This window comes from Helicoverpa zea, chromosome 16 (assembly GCF_022581195.2).
Source record: "Helicoverpa zea isolate HzStark_Cry1AcR chromosome 16, ilHelZeax1.1, whole genome shotgun sequence".
Lineage (NCBI taxonomy): Eukaryota > Metazoa > Arthropoda > Insecta > Lepidoptera > Noctuidae > Helicoverpa > Helicoverpa zea.
This window is the reverse complement of record NC_061467.1, coordinates 3704202-3728078: the sequence shown is the minus strand read 5'-3', so window position 1 is coordinate 3728078 and position 23877 is coordinate 3704202. Positions and strand designations below refer to the sequence as shown.

Genomic DNA, 23877 nt, shown 5'->3' with positions numbered 1-23877 from the left:
CCTAAGTAACTAACATTAAAATACTGTAATGGATAATAGGTATTAGCAATATTTTGTGACACGGCAATGAACTTTAGCGTATCTCATTCACTAGAAGTCCTAGGATCAGTTGCAACATCATCTTAAGTTAATGCGACTGTAATATTTGTTTGAGCCAAGTGTGCTTATCTGTTTACTTACATGTCTGAAGACTTAACTAACCTACCTATGCTTATAGTAGTAGATGTTTAGGTCCCTATTCGTACAACAAATCAATGTAATCTTATATGTATAATAAGCTACTGATTCTATCAATGAATAACTATCGATAACATGCAGCATATTGAATTCCAACAACAATCGTCTGTAAAACATTTATTGAAAACCTTTATTATAGATAAAACCATTTTCTTTAAGGAAGTCGTCATTATCATTGTGATAACGTATTCATACGCGCATGTCTAGCCCACTGCACGTAGCGTCTGTTTATTAGTATTCTGGTCATAGAGACCCTAAGAACTTACGTGCTCGTATAGGGTTCAAGTTCAACCTAAGGATAAGGTTCTAATGTGTAATTGGTTTCTCATCATGTTATTGTTTGATGTTTGTTTTAATGTAAGGTACTGATGACTAAGATTATGATGCTAGCTCGTCAGAGTACATTGCACTGTATCTTGGGAAAAACTATTTTCAAAGCTTAATGTTTTCGAGCTGGATTGTACTCTATGCTACTAATGATTAATTAGGTTTCTCATACAGGTAAATAAAATTGCTCAAAATTATAAAAACATATTTTATTACTTATAATACCGGAAATTCGATAATTTACTTTGACAAATAATAATTACAACATAGGTAATTTTTCGGTTCGGCTATTTAAATAGTCTCTAGATCTAATGAATAGTCGGGATATCCTCGCACTCGGCGCTTGTTGCGTCGGCTCGCACGCAGCACTCACTCACACACTCGCTCGCTCCGCACGCGCGTGCGGCGGGCGGGGGGCGCGTGTCGAGGGACGTCGACACACGCCCGCCGCCGCTGACCACCTCACTACTTATCTAGTTTTTCTCTTCAGAAGAGTTTTCTGCGCTAGCTTTTGACTCTGCACTTTCTCCGCTCTCTTCAGAGCTTGAGCTCGCTGGTTGGTCTCCTGAAGGCTTTTCTTCAGATTTAGGCGGGGCTGGTTCACTCTTCTCAGGTACTGGCACTTTGTTCTCAGACTTTGGCTCTTCGGCCGCGGGTGCGGCTTCTTTAGCGACAGCGTCTACAGCGGGCTCAGGTGCTGCAGCGGGTTCGCTTGATTTTAATTCTTTCTGTTCAGGCTCTGCCTTCTTTTCCTCTTTCGGACTCTCAGCTTCTTTGGAGGCTTCAGGAGCCGATTTGGGTTCTTCGACAGCAGGCACAGCCTTTTCCTCAGCAACATCAGCTTTGTTTTCTTCAGCTGGCGCAGATTTGCTTTCTACAGCAGGAGCAGATTTGCTCTCGGCGGCAGCCTCAGGTTTGTCCTCCGCAACAGTCTCCGGTTTGTTATCTGCAGCAGGCTCAGACTTGCCTTCTGGAGCAGACTCGGGTTTGCTTTCCGAAATAACAGCGGCTTCAGGTTTGTCTTCAGCGGGAATAACCAGTTTACCGTCGACAGTATTGCGTACTACGCGGAGGCTATCTTCAAGGGCAGGAGTGGTTTCCTCAGATTTCGGAGCAGCGGGAGTCGCGTCCGAGGAGGGTTCCGCATTCTTGGCTTCAACTTTGGGTTCTTCTGGTTTGCTCACTTCAGACTTTACGGGCTCTTCTGCTGACTTTTTGATTTCAGGCTCCTCTGCAGCAGCAGGGGTTTCCTTCAAGTCTATTTTCTTTTGTGGGACCGGAATAATAACGTCTGGCATCATGACATCATCAGCAATACTGGCGTCATTTTTAACAGCGTTAACGACATCAATGGGTTCCTCGGGCAACGCTGCAGACTTCGCTGATGCATCCTTGGGTACCTCGTTTACGGTTGCAGGCACTTCTGTGGCTTTTGGTTCCTCAGCTGCTTTAACTTCAGGCTCGGCAGCTTTCTCTTCTACCTTAGACTCAGCGGCGTCGCTAGCTTCAGGTTTCTTTTCAACTTCAGGTTCTGCAGATTTGGGTTCTGGTGCAACTTCTTCGGCTTTTATTTCTTTTTCAGGTTTTTCAGCTTCGACGTCGGGTTTGACTTCGTCTACAGGTGCGGCTTTGGCTTCGGGTTGTTTCTCAACTTCTGCTTTTTCTGGTTCTTCGGCAGCTTTCTTTTCTTCTGCTGGAGCTGGTTGATCTTTAACTTCTTCTGATTTAGCGGCCGCGACTGGTGCAGGTGGGGCGACGACATCAGGTTTCTCTTCGGCAACTGGCATGGCCAGAGTCACAGCCGCGAAGGCTAGGCATAATAGTAAGACCTTCATCCTGGAAAGACGAAAACGTACAATTAGCGGTCTGGCTATGTAATGACAGATTATTATGGATTCAAACGCACGTCTGCAAGTCGTGAGCGCGGTAAGGCCAATGTTACGCGCCGGCCGGCTTCGGCGTTTTGCCGCAATTTTCCTATTAAGGTTGATTCATCTAAGGGCCCGATACGCTGGGGAATAAGTACCTACCTATGTATCTTCGAATGATCTCGAGTTAAATCTATGCGCATAAGTAGGATGTAATTTATTTATAAAATAGGCTGCAGTGTGATAGAGAACTGAGAAAGTTATTTTGAACTTTCTCATGCACTGGGCAGTAAAAAATCAAGTAATTATGCACTGCGTCTTAATTTTATACCTAATTAAAAAAAAACTTATTCTAATCAATTTATATCCTTAGAACTTGTGTATGAACGCTTTTTACAATTGATCGACTGAATGAATCATACTTTTTGCTTGGCCGCCGGAGTCCGGGGGATTCATCTATTTTCCATTAGCTAGGAAGGTCGTGTACCCGGGCGGGTTCTATTTTTAGCGTATACTAGCCAAAGGTAGGGCAATAAGGCGATATCCCAGCTCTTTCTGGAATGCGGTCTGGCGCCGCACCGCAAATAGATAAAAACCTACTGTGGGAATCCTAAAATAGCCTAAGATACTGCCTGAAATTAACTTCAACATGCGGTACTTCGATGTCGGTGTAATTACTTTTATGCCTGGTTTTTTATACGGTTTTGTAAAATTAAAGTAATGGGACTCTCAGATTGTTAAGTAAAAGCTTTCTATTGAACATTTTGTTAGTTATACATATTGCACATGATGGACACTTCCTAGTGCGTGCTCAGAACTACGCAGGATGCGAAACGCGCGTTAGAAATATGGATGATCCGGCCAGACGTAGGCAACGCATTATCTGAATTTTAATTGGCTCATTGAATTGAATTGCCAAGTAGAATGCAATACATCGCATGAATGATTCACACGCATACGCACTTGTCTCCCCACGTTTGAGTCGACCTCGTATTTATTTGTCTCGTGGTATTTATAGTTTTGGAAAAACATTCTGATGGAAAAGTTCTCACAAAAATTAAAATGCGACCAGTCTAGGCGTCATACGTCAGTCACCGTTTGCACTGCCTAGAATTTGAATAAGTTTAAAAAAGTTCTTGACGCCATGTGGGCTAGACCATCTGTCTTGGGACAATCGCCGAATGTGAATGTAAATCGAATGTTTAATCAGAAAATCAATGCAGTTTTTTCCATGTCAGTATGTCTGATTCCAGCCAGCGTAAGTTGCCAGCTCTCGATTTTACTTTATTGCGAAGCCAGTGATGTTCCGATTTCGATTTCTTTTTTATTTGTAGCAGGTCAAGATGACCATTTCAGGTGAATCTTAACGTGTAGTTGCACAAGTCAAGTTCAATACGTAACGAGAACCAGTTCTATAGGTTGTCGGTTACCGGTTATTACGCGGCGGCTTCTTACTTCATTTTATATACGATCACTTGGTGACTTTTTGGTTTATTTCAGAATTGTTCAATGTATTCAGAAGAAGAATAAAAATAATTGCCAAGCCATCCTTTTCAACTTGTTGTAATGAAAATTCTCAGTTGTCGTGTTTTATAGCCATCCTCGAGTTGTTGTCCTTTTGTGATAGTTGAGAACAAATGTACTTGGTTGTTTTATAGATAGGTAGTATTTCTATTTTTAATGGTAATATTTCAATTTAAAGGAAGACAGAGACGTTTGAAAAATTAGGTATCCTATAAAGACTCTCACACGCGTACCTGTCTTAATGTATTTTAGAGCCCCGGCGGCTAAAATAATTAAGATGAACTTACGGAGATACAACAAAAACCCTAGCAGGCAAAAACTGAAAGGCTTCAATGCGGGCTTCAATTTTACGAAACTGGTTCGATCAATAAACCGATGAACCTTGCGCGGGCGTTGCTCTGCAGCCCTGTGCTGTTGGCATCTGATTACATTTAATATAGTGTTATTACTGCAACACTGATCGTATCATTAGTCTTTTATATCACTCTTAAATACGAAGTAGAAATATTAATCTCAATGATATGATTTCCTTAGAAATTTACATAAAATCTCCAAAAAATCAAGGGAACGTAGCGCAGTTCAAAAAGTGCAAAATGACGTAAATTATATTCACAACGCATTTGACGACAACGTGTTTAATGTATGCGCTTGTTCGTCGAGTTATTTTCTGGAAGGATATCCTCGGCGGCTGAGGGCAAGGATTGTCGTCCTCCCACACGACGCGGCAATCTTTCAATTGAAGCCCAGCGCATGCTCGCTCATTGGCGCAATGAAAAAATTTGCCTGCCTGTAGGCACTCAGTACATGGTGCGGCGCGATGCTAACAACAACTCGAAGCTGTACACACATTGTTTTTTCGAACAAATTGATGCAACATGATTGCAGTTATTTATAGCCCATAGAAGTCAGCTTCAGGACTGTCCTGCGTCGTTTTATGTCGTCTTTCAACTCCTTGAGTTATTGACTTTCTCGCGTAGCATTTTGACTTTGATATATCGGTGATATAGCTGTCTACTGTTTTTTCGGTACAACCTAATTTTGTAGGCCTTGTGTACTCCATTTATTATATTGTGGCAGAACTTGTCACAGTTACAACATAATGACAATGTTACGCCTGACCGAGCTTATTTACGAAATGCACATATTTTAACGCCGATCTCCTTATTCGAGCGTAACAGATGAAAATTGATTATTTTGAACTTTGAAACACATTCAGATGTAAAATTTTAACTGCTGTCATTTGTTATTGTCAATTTTGAAATAATTTATGTAGAAATTGGCCCAATAATATTTCTTTTATATTTGCTAAAACGTTATAAGTCATACCTTGAAATAAGGAGTATCAAGTATAAAGTGGAATTGCTAAGCACAGTAATCAACATTATAATATGTTGCATCAGTAGTATTTTCTACGAGTAGTGATGTGATGTTTCATCAAAATGTTACAAGGACTCCGTAATGTACATCGTAATTACTTAGGCACACCATAATAACCCCGTTTTCTTTATCTGCCAAGTGAATCATATGAGTTTTTGCGGATGATAATAATCTAAGTTTATTCTTCTAACGTTATGCTCTAGGTCTCGACCTTTCCGTAGCTTTTGTTGAATGAACGAACGCGGAAATCTCAAGATTGGGTTTAGTTAGTACAGTATAAGAGAAGAATTTTATAATACTTTTATAAAGGGATGAAAACGTTTGCCTATGTATTAAATAGTTTGAATGACTAGTCCATATGATTGTTAAGGTACCTGATAAATTATTGAAGATGCGTTGTCATCAGAAATGTAATTTTCATGTGGCTTTACTGCATAATGTGCTGGAATCGTGACTATTTGTTGTTCCAATTACGTGTTTACTGCGTCTCGGACGAATCGAGATCCCACCAATCAACATGTTTCAATAAAATCATCGCAACACCTAGTATCGGCATTTAGAACACGTATTCTGAGGTAATTTACATTATGTCATACATTAACTATAATATCATCATGAATGGCAACATCATTACCTCACATGTGTAGACAATTAACTCATTGTTATTTCAAATAATCTTTCTACAGCAGTAGAATCGAAACATTGATTGAATTTGAAATTATACATGAGAATAAAGCGTCTGTGCACCCGCTGTTATTTAGGTCCTTCGAAATATTCCACTACGGCGGATTGAGTAATGTTCACGTTTTAGTAAAGGTTAATGTTGCAGTCCCATTCTTCGTGCAGGTATAGCCCATGTCCACTGTCCAGGTGCCTCACAATAAAATACCGACATGATGTCCACGCTTACTAAATTCCCCAAACAGGTTTCACATTCTTCAGATAGCTTTAACTGTGATTATTGGGAAATGTATTGAAATTAATTTCCATTAACGTGTGTGTTGTGAGGCAACAGTATAAATATACCAGTTCGTATTAATTTGTGGACAAACGTTTAAGCATTATTTAAACCCCAGGTGCAGGCACAACATTTACAGGCAAATCATCGTTTTCGGTGTGTTAGCTTGAAACGAGAACTGATCGACCTAGATGATATTTTTTTCGAATCACGTTTCGCGCTTTCTACAAAAAATGACCTGGTCTAGTAGTCTAGTACATAGTTGGTTTATTTAATAGCCCACTTTCTATAGCTGTACCTATGCAATTGTTAGGAATTTTTAATCGTACTAGATTGGGCGGATAAGTGTTATTGTGTGGTTGTCAGCGAAGCTGTGATGCATTATGAAACTCATTCGTACGTGCGGGTTGTGCAACGATCGACCCACGGCCCACGGTTCATTGTCGACGTATTGGGAGTACAGATCGATCCTATCCGGTCTACAATAACATCTCACTCGCATAAATCAAATACGCCGATGTGACAATGGCTCAAGATGGATTATTGGGTTGCGAAGTCAACCAAAGCCTATGTTGCAATGCAGTTTATTGAATTTCTTGATAAGTTAATGTAAATGTTAAATAGGTACCTACAGTATTAACTTTCGCATAATGTTATAAATAACATGAGATTAAATTTTGCTAAAAGTTTGGTTCTGGCGTGTATGTGACTATGTAGACATTGTGGGTAAGAATTTTAAAACAAAGCTAATTTTATGAACCACAACTGCGATATCTTGTAATTTTAATTAAATGTAGTGCAGTTTTAGCTAGCTACAGTGTGGCTACACTCAACACCGAGCTATAATGACGACTTTTCGTTCTGTATCGAATTGTGTGACCGGTAGGAATTTAAATATGCGTTGCGCACAATAAAAGTACATACGACATTCTGCATAATATCATGACGTGAATAAATAGATACCTCAACTAATAGTAGTTGTGTATAGCTTATATTTATGAGTTTCAATAATCATCATATTTATATGATTAAGTTATTTTATTACTAAGTTAAGGTTAAATGATTTGTGTTTAAACATTAAGCGCGGAGGTTTAATTTATACTTACGTTGAGATTATCAAGCAGATATTATAATTTTATTGCTATTTTATAGCCACAGTTATATTTTTAAGATTTAACTATATTATTAGGTAGGCATATTATCGTGTTATTTTGAAATCGATTTGGAAACATCAGAAACATAGGTACTTGTGTTTCTGAAGTAAGGACGCTAATCAAATATTCGAAGTTCAAAATAGTGTTGAAAAATCTAACAGAAAGGTGAAATAGGTACTAGATGAACGGTAAATACACGATGGACAGTGCAGTGTTAGAGCAGCATAGGTCAATGCCAGCGGAAGAACAGAGTTTGAGTAACGGCACAGTCCGGCTCGGGCAAGTGTGAAATGTCAACAAATCTCCTCATTTCGACTTTGACCACTTAAGTGTTGACTATCACCGTCTCTATGTAACATGACATTTTTGATCTTTAGTTGGTTTTCGGGCATAGGCACACGTTATGTAAGACGTGTTTATTATTTAATGTTACATTATATAATTTGTTGCATTTATTTTACCCAGTTGATTTAGTGGAAACACTACTGACACAATAATAGATGCCGCGGCAAATTGAATAGAGCTTTTTTGCTTTTATTTACTTATCAAGTTATTGTTTAAAAATCAGTCTTCAGCTAAAGGTGTCTTCGCAACCGTGAAGATCACAGTTCTTTATTCGAACCATGAAAATATTGTCTTTTTATGTTTATGCATAAGTCTCAAGATTGGCCTTGCTTGTCCGAAATAATTACGTATGCTGCTTCAGACCATTGTGGTGTCTAAATACCCATGATCCGTGGAAATGTTTATCATTATGTTGTATAATTGACGTGACTGGTTACCTTGGCTAGAGTAGAGTACCTTAGTAGCCACTTCGCTTTTTGCATAGATCTATACTATTTCTATAAAAGTAGGGTAACAAAGAGCTTCTGCGGATATTTCCATTAACGTGAGTACCCATAATACAATAGTGTATGTGCGATGTCTTATACGGAAATGTACTGCGCAAATCATATTGGTGGTTGCGTCACACTGGGGCGACAGGAGCGTATGCAAACTGACGCCATGCCAGATTTATGGAGCGCGGATGTGATAGTTTTGCTAACTATTCATGTCATTCGTGTAAAGGCTTTATCACCTATTGTCAACATTAAGTTTTGAATTGTTCTCCATTCATGAAGGTAGATTACCATTTATATCATAGTTTAACAAAACCCTAGTACTAAACGTAGGTTTTTTTTAGGCAAATGTATGCAGAGTTAGTTGGGTAGGAAATTGAGCAGGTTCCATTCCAGCGATCATCAAAAAACGTGTAAAACCGCAATTTTAAATACAATGCCATATACGCACGCCACTTGTATTGTGCGCAGTTTACAATGTTTTTTATTACTTACAAGTTAATGAATACTAACGTGTCATTTTTATTACTTTTTACTGATCTAAAGTTAGTTTGCACTGGCCCGGGGTGAGTCATGAAAACAATTTGATTTTTTCTTGGGCTTCGCGATAGCTCGACAAGCGGTAGGTTTTATTGGCAAGATGTTTTTATCGTAGTTTTGTTTCGCTCCAGTCAGCAAGCGGGGTCATTACTTACTCACGACCATCTGTGGCAAATTACTGATTTCGGCGCTTTAATTCCTCCTTCATCAGTTTTATGATTCGGTTCATTGTTTTTATTGAATTTAATGCACAAATTGATCTGATCTCGCCTTTCGGCGTATTAAAAAACGATTGTTTATAATTTATTATTGGCATGACCCGCGTTAGTCATAGGGTTTTTCAGTAAAATTATAGAGCTTTATTACTATAGCGCACATAATCTGAATATGAATATCAGAACACATACTTATTTATTTCACTTACGTGTCACAAAAATACTTTTCTTCAACGAATATAAAAATCACACCACTAAAACCTTAATGCTTAATAAACACACAATGTTTCTTGTTGGCTACGAAGTAACAAAGGTGCCAATGTGTTAAGCGAAGCCTAATGCTGGCATCACATGGTCCTGAAATCGATTAACTACGCTTTAGTCTCGCCTGAAGTGACGCTTCTTGTTCAAACATTCGCTTAGTTTTTCTCAGGAAATTAATTAGAATTATAAAAAAAAACAATGCCTTTAGGGATACAACAAAACAATAGACTTGTGTTTGGCACGGTGATGACTAAACAATAATAAGGTACGAAGGTACTTCAAATGCATGTTTGTGTCAACAAGCCCTAGTAGATATGGTAAGAGAACTCCATGGTAACATTAACGAAGCCATAATTTTGTAAACAAATACATATTGCGATCGTTAAAGCATAGCCACAAATTGACCATCTCCGGTGACAGGCACGCTACGTCGAGTTGTCTGTCTGATCTGTCCTGCCACTGGGAACAATCCTGGTCATCCTAGCGTGAATTACGCTACTTGTTTTATTTATTGTCTGGGCAGGTTACAACCTGTACTAAGCTACGATATAGTATACGAGTACGACATAGAATGCAACTGATCAATTTGAACTGATTGCGCGAAGTAGAGCGCGAGGTATTACAAACAATTCTTATGTACCTATTGTTAATTGAAATACTTAGTATTTTGGGTTTAAGTTATCAGTCGATTTTCATTTTCAGCAATGATAGCTTAATAATTACAATTTAAAATATACCTAGTTATGTTTTTTTTTTTATATGGGAGTGGTGCTGCGTTCTGTCCTGTGATTACCATTTAGTTTATGCATCCTAGCGTCAACTGCTTTACTTGATCTATTTGTTGCGTAAACAGGTTATTGTTAATGCCAGTATTATACTATTTGAACTAGATCTGTGTAATTTTATGCGTTCGAATTAGAGAGCGCGGCTACAAAGGTTTGTTTATCTTATGGTAGGTTCCACTTGGATTTAGTTTAATGCATTGACCGATCCTTTTTTAAGTTTAAATGTATAAAGATACAAAATATACATGTAAATATTTAAACTGCAAAAACACTAGATTTTTTATATTTTAACACAAATCTCTTAGCACTAGGTATACTCACATGAATTTAGGTCCTGTAAAATTGAAGGGCCGCTATAATCACTGACACAACTTTATATTTTAAAAGCTCCAAGTTATTTATTTTAAATGTGCGGTCGCTGTGACGGTCGGCAATGTATTGGTGGTAGTTTGATAATGGCCGTGTTTATATAGCGCGTTCGGGAGCGCGCGTTGACATAGCCGATGCAAGCACGCTGCGTATGACCATCTCCACCATCGGGAGCTTTGCCTTTTCAATATTATCTACTCCTTTGTTTTTAAAAATTCAATTATATATAGCTATTTTAGTTTATAGCATCATAGATTTTAATACTCGAGTGCAGCAAGAAAATATTATCACAAAATACCTTTTATTATATTACCTTTTATCTAATGATGAAAGTTTGTTCAGTTTAATGCAGGAACGTGCATTTCTAATGATTTTCAATTCGGAAATAAAAAAATCTAAACGTGCATCGATTACTGATTGCAACTAACCGTTAGTTTGCAAACATTGTTGAAAATTGCTAATATTGTTATTTCATGTTTGTAAAATTAAAATAGTAATTGATTAAAAAAATCAGCTATGTTTATGACCTATTCAGCAGTAAGTATCTAAATGATTTTATTTTACACGCTGTCGTAATTTTATTTACCAACAAGTTTATAGACATTGTCCATAACTATGGAATGTCTTGAGAAGCTCCTAGCTAGTTAGCATAATTTTCATATTAGTTAATGTCAGGATATTCTGCTAAGGCATTTTCTTCTGCAATGTATAAAACCGTAAATTATTTATATTTGCCGTTTTTTAAACTTTGAATAGAAAAGATCGATAGACCGACTATTTAAAAAAAAAAATGTCTTCGCCCTCTCGTTTTTAATATTCAAATATTTTTGCAGTTCAATAGCATTACATTTAATTACGAAATAATTCTCTGTCGTATCCTTAGTATCTGAATACAAGTCTTATCTGCCTGTTGCAGTCGGGACTCTATTAGAACTTTTTCTAATTGACCAGTGTTTCCAGAAAAGTATCATTTTAGTGTCCAGAATTACAGGGTATAGATTAAAAAAAAAGCCTTGACGCTCAATATGTTAGGTTCCTATATTTTCGTTCGATAAGGAAGGGCTATTTTCTTCAAAATGGTCTGAAATCTCTTTTAAAGAACAGGACGATTTCCAGTCACCCTGTATAAATACAAATGGCGACAGTTAAGCGTTATTAATTTTGCATTAATTAATTAAAGTCTTAGAAAGACGTGAATTCTCATCCTGTCCAAGATTATAATGTAGCGGTAAAAAATTCTAGTCTAAGTAATAAATATATTCATAGAAAAATATGAATTGATACCTAAACAGTTACCTACAAAATTTTCGATACTGGCTTTCATAGAATATAATATTGATAAATAAAGATAATAAATAGGATGGTATTAATAATTATGGAAATATTATTTGTAAAATTTTTATGACGAACGGGGTCGGTGCAATATTTCATCCTCTTCCATTTTCCCCTGTCACTCGTCATTCTGACACTCACTCCCTTCCTATTCATGTCATCTTCCAGGCAATCTTAGGACTTCCTCTTCCTCTCCATCCATCCATCAAGTACTTGACAGGCAGCTAAAACACCAAAACTGAAGAACATCATTGGGTTAACTCGTCTTCATAATGTTAAATCATTTGTAAAGTTAATTATTTTATAACTTTTGATTCAAGGGTCTTGTTTCAAGGGTCTTTTATGACGAATTTCTATTAATATTTGAAGTTACAAGTTCAAGTTACAGTGAGTAAGCTAAAAGTTATTTTAAAAACGCTTATTATTATTATTGAAAATGCAAAACCGGTCGTTTCATTCAAAGTTAGAGTAATTAATTTTTATTTTTTTTTGTGATAAAATTGGAAAAGTGGGTAGGTATGATAGAAAATAACCTGTCATTTTCTCATGCGAGGATTTTAATGTAATTTGTACCTATGTTATTTCAGCCTGAATCAGTTCAGTCGGAGACGGTGAAACTAGTAATTACGAAATTATTCGCTCTTGGTATAGGTAGATTCTAGAATAGGTATTTGCTATGCTGTTTTTATAATCAGTAAAAAGATAACTTCAAAGAATATTTTAATAAAAATATTATATTGTTTTAATATAAAAAATGTTTACTTTCGATTCTTTCCTAGAATAAATTAAGTTTGTGTTTTTTTCTAGAAATGGCATTGAACACGAAGGAAAAAAATCTTCAAGTATGTACGAATCTGAATCGTTATTAAAGGTTATGTAAAACAAAAAATACATGTTTTAGTTACGTATTATGTTATTTTTAGCTTTGCAGTATTAAAAATATAATGTGAATTATGACGTAAATGACACTCACTAGGGAAGGACTGCGCCCATTACTGACATATTTTTTTAATATAAGTACCTTTGTTTTTGAACGACGTCAAAAATCATCAAATGACCCCTCCCGCACTAGGTTAGCAGCGGTGAGGAAGTGTCAGACTCTTAAGCTTTGGTTTCCTAGGAAAGCGGTGCCGTCATGTAGCGGCCGTAATACAGCGGTGAATGACGTCACTAGAACGTTGTCAATGTAAACGAAATGGGGCGGTTTCCTAGAGAGCGGTAACGTACACCGTAACTTCAAAAAGCGGTGCCGCCATTTGCATGACGGCCGTCTTGACGGTGTCAGATGGTTTGGTGAACGTTTTATTGAAAGCGGTGAAGCTTTTTTAATCCGTATTTATGTTTGTTTTTTCGGAACAACGTAAAAAATGAGTTCCAACTCTTGGAGCAGCGAGGACGACGAAATTTTAATAGATTTCGTTCGTAACCACGAAGCAATAAATAATATAAAAAGTAGAGATTATAGAAAAAGTCAACTAAAACAAAATCGGTGTCGTGAAATTTGAGAAATATTAAATAAATCAGGTTAGTAAGTATAATACAACTAAAAAAAAGTTTATGACGGTGTGTTAAAACGGCCGTGGAACTTTCCACATGTCATCACCGTAAAGACGACCGTCTATTTGCGTCTGTAATATTACGGCCGCTATATGACGGCACCGCTTTCCTAGGAAACCCAAGCTTTACTGACTAAAAACCGTCGTGTTCCGTCATAGGCCTTTTATGTACCAGGGCCGCGGTATCTCTTTCGAACAACCCGCAGCCCCGGCAGGCCTTGGCCCTGCTGGGCCCCGCTGGGGTTGCTGACATCTCTTTGAGGAGCGCGTGGAACAACGCGCGCCGTCGACACGGGTCTGTCGTCTAAGCAGACAGAGGGACGATGACCCACCCGAACTCACCGCCCACAGACCCACGCCTACGGTGGCCGGGAGTCATCACGCGACACCCGGCGCCCATGGTGTCTACCTGGTCCAGCGCGGCGGCCGGGATGAGAGGTGCGTACTCTCTGGCGTTCCGCCTCCTCCTTCTCGAGCATGACCGCTTCGCAGAAGGAGGCTACGGCATGGCCTCTCGCCCCGGACCATGGCCTGAACCAGGGCCGGACGCGAGAGGTCGCCGCCGCCCAAAGCCTCGACGAGGACCCGGCGGTGCCCTTCCCATGCGGGGCACACCTGCACTGTGTGGTCCACCGTATGGCGCCTCCTCACGACCGATTCGGTGCAGGTACCTCCCGAAACAACCGTGTCCGGTGAGGACCTGCGTCATGCGGTACGTGAGGGCGCCATGACTCCTCTCGAGCCACTCCTCAAAGAGGGGACTTACCACCACGATGGTGGCTTGCCCTCCACGATGGTGGCGTGCCCTTAATATAAGTACCTTGTGTTTAGATAATATGGATAAACAGTAAAAATCCGAAATATAAGCATAAATTTTCCTAATGACTCGAAGAACCCTAAAAATACATAATTTATGTATCGCTCAATTATGTTCAATTTGCTCAGACACAAAACTATTAGTGTATTTATTTAACAGTTTATTAATGAAAATATTGATTCATTTCATATTAAACCTTCACCATTAGATAACCTAGTGTTTAAATTACCATGAAGTATTTAACATCCATAAAATTGAGGTCTTATATTCTTACACCCAGATAAATCATTCTTATTTCTTTTACATTTCGAGGAAGAATGCAAACTTTTCCCGACCCCATAGTCCGCTTAAATTACTGTGAAATCCCGAATCAAATTTAAAGTACTTGACAGGCAGCTTCTTCTTCCTCCTGCCCTGTTCCCAACTTTATTTGGGGTCGGTGCAATATTTCATCCTCTTCCATTTTCCCCTGTCACTCGTCATTCTGACACTCATTCCCTTCCTATTCATGTCATCTTCCAGGCAATCTTAGGACTTCCTCTTCCTCTCCATCCATCCATCAAGTACTTGACAGGCAGCTAAAACACCAAAACTGAAGAACATCATTGGGTTAACTCGTCTTCATAATGTTAAATCATTTGTAAAGTTAATTATTTTATAACTTTTGATTCAATATAGTCACAAAAAACAGGTCAATGTAATTTTGGACCTTATTTTAGGACATTAGGCTTCGGTTTTCGAACGAGGTAAATACGAACTCGCAAACGAATTGGCGGAAACATAGGTAATAAATACTAATAAGGAAACATTAAACTTTAACGTACAATGTTTGTTATGTTCATATTCGTCCCCTGCTCTGAACCATTGAAGCCTATAACAGTTAAATATCCTGAAATTCAGTATTGCATATTCAGTCAGTGGCTGTTGACTCCGAAGCTCAGTTAAGAAAGGGTGTACCCAGTATTCTGTATTTATTCATATGTACGTACGTAGTATGAATAGGAAAGGAATAAGTGTAAGTATGACGAGTGACAGGGGAAAATGTAAGAGGATGACATATTGCGCCGACCCCAAATAAAATCGGGAACAGGGCAGGAGGAAGAAGAAGTACGTACGTAGTATTAATTCATAATTGAATTACATGAAAAGTGTATTCCAATAACTTAGTTACACGAGAAGAACCTAGTTAGCTTAGTTAAGAGATCGACACACATAGTCACACTTATTTATTATCACGTAAGGAACCCAGACAGAACCCAGACACACGCAGCTAGACAACGAATGTCAATCCAAGTGGAAGGGTGAAACGTCGCTTCAATTATGTTGCCATTCAATGAAAAGGAATTAATTATAAGCACATAAGTTCATACACATTCTAAACAACAATTTTCAGTACCAAAACAGTAATAATGATTAATTAATTTATAATTAAACAATTGCTATTAAAAGTGCTAAAGGAACCCAGCCTTTCAGAAAATTGTGGAGGTATTTTTTATTGAAAATTTCTAAATTCTTGGGTCGTCTTTTAAGAAGCAAGAGGCTGTAGAAATATAAATAAAATGTAATGTAAAGAAGGCTCATTTCTGTTTTTAAAAGTTTATTGTTGTTTGCCTTGTTAACAAAGGTATGGAAAATTCACAAATATTCCATTTGTATTCACAAAAACAACAGAATTTAAAGGACCTCACCCACTGAACTTTAAACAAAGCCTAATCGGTTCAAACAGCAACGACCGTAGCTATGTACCGACAGCAAAACAAACCTTTTGATGTAGCTGTGTCTCCGACCTTGACATTTCTCTTAAAATGTGAAAGTACTGAACGTTTGGTGAACTACCGTTTATCAGTGTTAAGTAACGTTACATGTTCGTTTTATTACCGGTCCGTGTCGGATCATAAAAACGACGACATCTCCACGCAGGAAGGTCGGGCGTAGGCGATTACAGACGCCACATTTTCTTATTCCAATCGTATTCTCGGTTTAATACGAACTAAGCAGTTAAATTCTGGATACGATTACTAGTACCAATGATCATTTGAACTTTCTATACGACGTGCGTCGTGAACGCCTTCGATAACCAACACAAGGTCATTTATAGATTCTATGTGTATGTTTGTATCTATTATTGTTGTATTGAGTATTATGTACTCGTATATTTTATGGTTACGTACTGTCCATACTTAATTTTCCTGACATGAAAATATTCAAAATAACTAAATTCAGTAACCAAGAAGGAACTAGGAAGTATAGAATAATTTAAGCGTAAAAATGAATGAAAAATGTATGTACATGTAAATCACGTCATCATCATTACAATTTTACACAGGCGGTCCATTGATCGCATTTTAACGAAGGATTTTCCGATTTGTCACACTAATGAGAAACAATAGACATGGGTAATAAAAAACTTAATAGTATCTGACAATCTTTACCGTAACTGTGTTGTACGCTTCTGCACAGACATCGTTTTACAAAACATGACTTGACGTATATCGCGGAGGATTTTAGGCTTTGGTCTTTGGTGCAATGTAGGCTCGATAAGGAAAAATAACTTAAAATCCAAAATTCTGACGAGGTTATTTTGGATGCTAAACAGGCTCCGCTCGTAAAATGGACAAAGGGCATCAATCTCTCTTGATGATTACTCATTTGTGGAACCAGGGATTCGAGGTTTGTTTGGACATCACTTGTACTTGTGTGGCTAATGAAAATAAAATCTTTGGCTATCGATAATTATATTTTCCGTGTTATCGAAACAAGCCACATGGGGGTCATACGTAATCTGGTTTGGTAAGATGCGGTTTCTGTCTGTATTTTACATAATATTAATCTTAATATAATGATGTACTTCTAACTTATCTTAGTTCTGGTAAGTTGTAGACAAAATACTCACGGTAGTTAAGACATTGACTATTTTTTTCTAGACCCAGTATTTTTCCAAATCCTCGAAGGCTTTGTTCTAGGCCAGCTCCAAGCAAAGACCAATTAAAACCACAATTATCAATCAAATAGTAAAACTTCAATGTTATACAATATTGTTATTGTACAGTTCACTTATTTCATTACGATTACCTGAACATTTTAATACGCCACGAGCTTACGTATTATGTTTAAACAAAAATATATTAGTCACACCCACTGAAGTATGATAAGACATTGTTTAATAGAGCGTCATAAAAATATTCAAATTTCCGTAGACTGGTTGAATAAAAAAAACTGCGAACCGCTAAGATGGAAACGGAATTTTCCGTAACTCGCGCTTTTCTGAGGGAAAAGCATAAGAAAGACAAATTATAAACTTAACTCTTTGACTTAACTATAGTTATTAATTTGTATTGTATCTTGGTAAATACATGTTATTATACTGTAAGTACATGTATCTTAATCACATATTTAATATTTTGCGGCTTATTTACTGTAAGGGATGACGGATCGATTAACGAAATGAAACAGAAAAATGTCGTGACAGGCTTTAGGTGATCTTCACACTGCCCCGCATCACGCTGCATCTTGCGTGTCGACGCACCTACGCGCGTTCCTGCGGGAGTGCAGATCTGCATCATCATGCGGGTTTTTCACGCACTCACGCGCGTAGATGCGTTTTGTAAATTCACGCACAGCGAGTTCCATTTTCAAATATACACGTCACGCCCATTCAAAATCACGCGCAGCATTGCGGGATTCAGTGTGCCATACCTTGCGTCTCGCCCCGCACCTACGCGCGGGGGTGCGTGTTTCTCCGCATGTATGTGCGTGATCCGCATGAACGCGCGTGGATGCATTTTCAGTGTGTTGGACTATGCGTGTTTTCCATACAAACGGAGATATTTCCATACAACGGAAAAAAACGCATCCACGCACTACGCTGCATCATGCGGGGCAGTGTGATAATCGCCTTAAAATCGTAAAATTGAATTTCATGCTGCGGACTGCTAAAATGTTCTACCGTCTGCATTGTATCAAAAAGTCGTGTCATGTAGATAGGAAACACAAAAATGCATCAATAAATAGGTAAACCAATTTATCATAGTTTTTTCTGATACAATAAAAGTTCAATAAGCAGTAGGCCCTTAACTTTTAGAAATAAGTACCTATAGCTAGCATTAGCCTAGCAGTAAATAGTTCGAAACATGATACTTAATTATCAGTAAAATTTAAATAAGTATATTTATTTCACAAACTTGGAAACGATTAAAGATGCATTTAGATGCATACCTTGCATGTATTAATGACTGGCTTCTTCTAAGCACTTTAACGGGTCTCGTAAAACTACATTATTACCACATAAAAAAAGCTATTTTAATATTTTCCAATTAACCTGTCTTCCATAAAAGTATTTTTTTTCTATGTTCTTGAATTAAAAATGTGAAACCAAGTTATTTAAAACTCACTGTCAATTGTATCAACAATAATAATATAATATCAACGAATTTTCCACACCCCGAAGGTTAGATTTTTTAGCAGATGACAATGAAAATTGGCACTTATGTTGATTTGACAAATCTCGGTCTAGGTTCTAATATGGGTTTAATCAGAATAATGATATGGCATATACTTATTTTCGTTATCTCTGGACTTACATATTGGACACGTAAGAAGGTGAATCGCCCATTGTCGCATAGAATTCAAACCACATTGAATAAAATTGCCTCAGCACCGAAAAAGGTTTATTATAAAGGACTTTAACTTGAAGGAATGTAATTATCCAGAAAAAATACATGCAACTGTAATGTAACTTACTTTTATTGTAACATGCAATTTATTTTAAACAACGCGCACGTAGGTCCCTTGTGGTTTCGAATTGGATTTGTAGAGAACCCGATGCTTCTGTATAATTAGCACTTTGCCTGTGGTTGTGTTAGCGGCTTGGTGTTGGTCTTTGCTTTTCTTTTAGCATCTCCTTCTTGTGTCCCTAGTTGGAGGGTACTAATTAATGATTCTAAATATTATCTTACATCGGTACGCTGAAATGAAAAGATAGTTTGACGTTGTTTACCCCTAAAAATCACGTGATCCAGAAAAATGGTAGCTTAAAAGAGAAAAATATGTAAGGCTACTTAAACTTCAGCAAAGTCGCTAAAGATGAATGAAAAATATAAAAAAATAGAGCATCTTATAAACACACGTAGGTACATGTATAGATAAGTGACGAGTACCTGCTATGTTTGTCACTTGATTGTGAACGTAAATTACTCCATTATAATAGTCATCCCACCTCCGGGAAATCGTCAACAAGTTTTTTTTTTATCATAAACAACACGTTATTTTGTTTATATGTTATTGAAAAGCTCTTTTCAGTACTCAAGCTATTTGAGTTCATTATTCAGATTACCTATTGTGTTTTGATTACAGGAAAACAGCTACTAATGTGATTCTTATGATTAGACCTACAAGAATTTCTTCAAATTCAGTAGACGTCTTCAGTTTGTTTGAAATGATTTCCTAATACCTAGTGACTGAATACTTTTATAGTCATGTACTAGATTTCAGTCTTCATTATTCAATTGTTTGTAGAGCCTGCGCTGTTTTCGACAACTAGATCTTACTGAGTGTGAATTCCTTAAAAGAACTGGACAAGAACAAGACTGGTAAGAGAGCTAAATATAATGAAAAATCATGATTTCCCACGCAAAAGTTGCGAATTGATTATCCACCCAGTTACTACTAAAGCTAGACAAAGTTGTTATCTATTATTATAATAATCATACACTGTAATTCATTACTATTAAACCCTATCATTATAACCATTCGTGACTTTATGTGAAGTTTAGCTCATCGCACAAGCGAAAAGAACGTGGTGATACATTCATTTACATTTGTATTATAATAAGGCGTTTCAATCGTAGCATTTTTTCCTCTATTTCCTTCAAGCGTGGTCACGTACCGTGCATATATTGTGGCGATGTACGGTCAGTATCAATCTTGTTACCGCCATGTAAAGCGATGATCGTATCGTTTAAAAATACCTAATATAACATTTGTTTGCAATTTGCATGCAACCCGCGCCGCTTATGCGTCTACGCTGACTCATTTATTCATACGTTGACATTACAACTTACGCCAGTGGCAAATCAACGTCACATGAAATAATCGCTAGTAGCCTAGGCATGTGTATATTATGTGAAAGAGTTGAAAATGTACTCGTAATTGTTAAATATTAACTGCTCATGTAATCACCCATAGGCGTGAAATTTTAATTATAAGCTAGTTTCGTTTAAATCACGTCAACACCACTTAATTTAGGTTATATAACTACAGTCACGTCGTTTACATTCAATTAATCGGTTTATCCTAAAAATACATCAAAGACAAATTGTTATTGAATTGTCATTCATAGTTTCGTCGAAGGTTTAAATTGTCGCTAATTTTAGATTTGTGCAGTCATTGGTTCTTGATGTTTTGGCAAAAAACATCATTCACGGTCTGCGGCGACTGGGTGCATCATCAGGTGATTGTTAGCAAGTTTTTGGGGCTTCTATAATAATATCCGCTTCAATGAGTCCACTGATTAAACCTGCACTGCGTAAACGAAGTAGCTGAGTTACCTACTGCCTATGTTGCTAGAAAGGTCTTCTTGAACAATTTCTGTATTCTTCTGAAAACGCTAGGTACCTAAGGTTGTGCGTGGGTTCACAAAGACGTAGTTTCAATGAAGGTTTTAACAGTTACGAGACGCTTGGTAACAGGGTCTGGAAAAACATTACGCTTGAAATAATTAGTTTTTCGCCGTGTGTTTTTCGTTGCTACAATTCAGCATGAAACGGTATTCACAGTACACGGCTGTTATGTAAGTCGTTTAGAATCTTTAGAACAAATGGGATGACAATATCTAAATATCCGAAAAGAAAGTTCGTGCATTTAAACAAACCATTTTATTAGGCGATATTGTAAAGCATTGTTATAGAATACGGATGATGATAAATATAGATTTTATTGTGACCAAGCCTTTAATCAACGTTGAGATTCGTCAAATTCTACTGCGTGCCTCATCGTAGGAAGTAGGTTGGTAGTGAATTGCCTTATGTGGAGAGCAATAGTTTCGGTAACAGATATAATGGTCCTAGGTACCAACTTCCCGGTAGTGACATGTACAGCATACAATTTGTAACTATAAAAATTAACATATTTAATAGATCTTACATGTGTTTATGTCAGCGTCGCATAATTAGTCACATCACATGGTTTTCTAAAAAAATTCGACGCTTTTCGTTTGGAAATTGAAAAGAGGAGTCTTTGTTATTGTAATAACAAAGTTTTCAATCTCAAAACTGCTTTAACAAAATTCATTAACATAGCCAAATAATAACTTTTCTTGATATTGTTGTTCTGCGCGAACGTAAGCATTTGTTTTGCATTTTTTAACGGCCTCAGATTGGTAGAAAATACTTACCGGGGGCAACGTAATTTATTTATTACGTAAGAATAAGTAGAAAAAAAAATATCTAGGTCATCATCAGCCCAATTTCATTTAGGGTCGGTGCAGCATGTTTTCTCCTTCCATACTCTTCATCTCATGGGTATTTTATTTTCTTGTTTACTGGCATTTGTTCTCTTTAGTCTACTGGCCTAAGGGTACGAATCCACTACAGACAGTGGTTTGTTAAATAATGAGTTTATTCGATTGTTGTTGACAGTTCACGGATAGTGCCCTCATGAAATGATCCGAAACGTGATTCGCACTTGTACAAATTACGTCAGCCATCTTGTTTCGTATTTCCGAGTAAACAAAAAAAACATTTACGTTTACTAGGTTATACCATACATGTAGATAGTTTAGATGCTTAGGGAAGATTAAACTACTTGGACATAAGGAAGTAAGACAAATAAAGGAAAATAACTGAATATACGAAGCACGTGCTCAAAGTCTAAAAAACCTGATGGAACACAATACCCAGTTATTTTATTTCGGTGATGGAAATTATCGTAATGATTGCTATTGGTTAAATTAGCATAATATTATCGACTGAACATTCGTACCTTTTTTAAAGTAAATAATTGTTTTAATATTTGGGTAGCGGGAAATATACTCTGTTTGTACACGGTAATGGTACCTAAGCAGCATCGATAAATACCTAAGTATCTTTGGGTTTCTTCACCTGGCACGGACAAAATATATAACTCCGCAAGTGGAATACTACGACGTTACGACAAAACTTCTGACAAAAATATTTTTAAAGTCCTTTCATATTTTTTGCCGAGTTCTGAGCGTTTCCCAAAGTTTCAATAAAGAAAATTGTATTTTTATTTCAATTTTTTATTGATTACACATATTTATGCTCGCAATGCCTAATGGTTTTAAACTTACTATAAAAAAAAATCTACTATACTGCTACTTACATACCTTTCATGAAATCCAACTGTTCTGTCCAATTTTCTGAATGAAAACACAAGTAAATATTCCCAGCTAACTGAATAAACTGAAGCAATCGTGTGCCAAGGAGAAATGGCACGCAAATATTTTGCGTCATCGCCCGAACTTCAAAATAGGCGTGGGCTTCTTCTCGTACATTCACTATAATTGTCTTCAGTATGTTGACTTTAATATGATATTCCTTACCGAGGCAAATGACCTTACAAAAGATATTCAAAATATTTGTAGCTCATTATGAGATCTTTTCATATAACTTTGATAGTATTTTGGCAAACGTAGGATCGTATTAGCATTCAGTAGCCCATTGTAACGTCACTTTGTAGTAAACAACAATTATCCTATTGTTCTTAACAAGCTAATAGGTATTGGCTGTATTTGAAGTTGGTCAGGCATCATTACATTTAGCTACAGCGGTGTATTCTGACTACGGATCACTAATGAAACCAGGTAACCCGCTTCACCAATCCGCTTTCAGGTGTGGTTTGCTCTTTTCTCGTCTTGTCAGTTAATCTGTAAAAAGCCGATGAATGATGATGAATAGTATTTGCACATAACCTGCTGACGGTTAATTACAATTAACATTCTTGTAATCCTCACAGTAACGGATAGACAGTAATAAAGTTGGCATAATGTGTAGTTAATTGCAACCCGCGAAAGGTCACGTAACGAGTAAGGAAACAGATACTGCTATCAATTTTGCCCTCAACGTTTATCTGCACCTGTTTACAAATTAAGGTCCTGTTAAGCCGCGTACGCACGTACGAACAAATTTGTTGCGTTACATGATATGCAACAACTTGGTTCGCACGTGCGTACCACTATCGAACATCGAACACTCTGTTCGTCAAACATGTTCGCGGCGATCCTTGTAGTGTGTTCTGTATGGACGGTGTTCGAAGCGCTTTAATAACTTCACAATCGACCACTTCCAACGGCGCCGTCATGGCTACTAAGATAGAGTTCACGACTGTTGTTCGCGAACTCGACTCGAACTATGTTTGCGTTCGTGTTCGAATATGCCGTCCATACGTACGAACCAAATGTTCGGGTCTGGTGTTTGTGTTCGCTATGTTCGTGTTCGTACGTGCGTACGCGCCTTTACATAGAATTAAAGGAACATTTTCTTCGTCGTTTACACTAAATGTGCTCTATCACGATTCTTTCACCGATTAACACAATTGCAGCTGTCCTTTCACCTTGAGGTGTTATTCATTCTAAAATATCTGTATTATCTATTAATAATATCAAATCCTCTATTTGAAGTTAAACCGATTCCTGATACATCGCCCACGTGAAATAGAGATATTGCATTTTGCTTCACAGTATAAATCTAGTTGACATACA

The 23877-nt window shown here is 37.4% G+C and overlaps 2 protein-coding genes across 3 annotated transcripts in view; one reads left to right on the top strand and one right to left on the bottom strand.

Annotated features, from left to right (window-relative positions):
- The window catches only part of LOC124637865 (autophagy-related protein 101), a 53164-nt gene that overhangs the window by 11413 nt on the left and 17874 nt on the right, over positions 1-23877 (top strand). The window lies entirely within an intron of this gene.
- Positions 759-22528, bottom strand: LOC124637864 (translation initiation factor IF-2-like). 2 transcript variants are annotated; one of them, XM_047174583.1, is made up of 2 exons: positions 22504-22528; positions 759-2400 (listed from the first exon to the last, which is right to left on the bottom strand). In XM_047174583.1, the coding sequence occupies exon 2, from the start codon at positions 2397-2399 to the stop codon at positions 1038-1040; it is 1362 nt and encodes a 453-aa protein (XP_047030539.1). In that variant the 5' UTR covers position 2400; positions 22504-22528; the 3' UTR covers positions 759-1037. The 2 variants fall into 2 exon arrangements, with proteins under 2 accessions (XP_047030539.1, XP_047030538.1); XM_047174582.1 differs by lacking the exon at positions 22504-22528 and adding an exon at positions 10410-10561.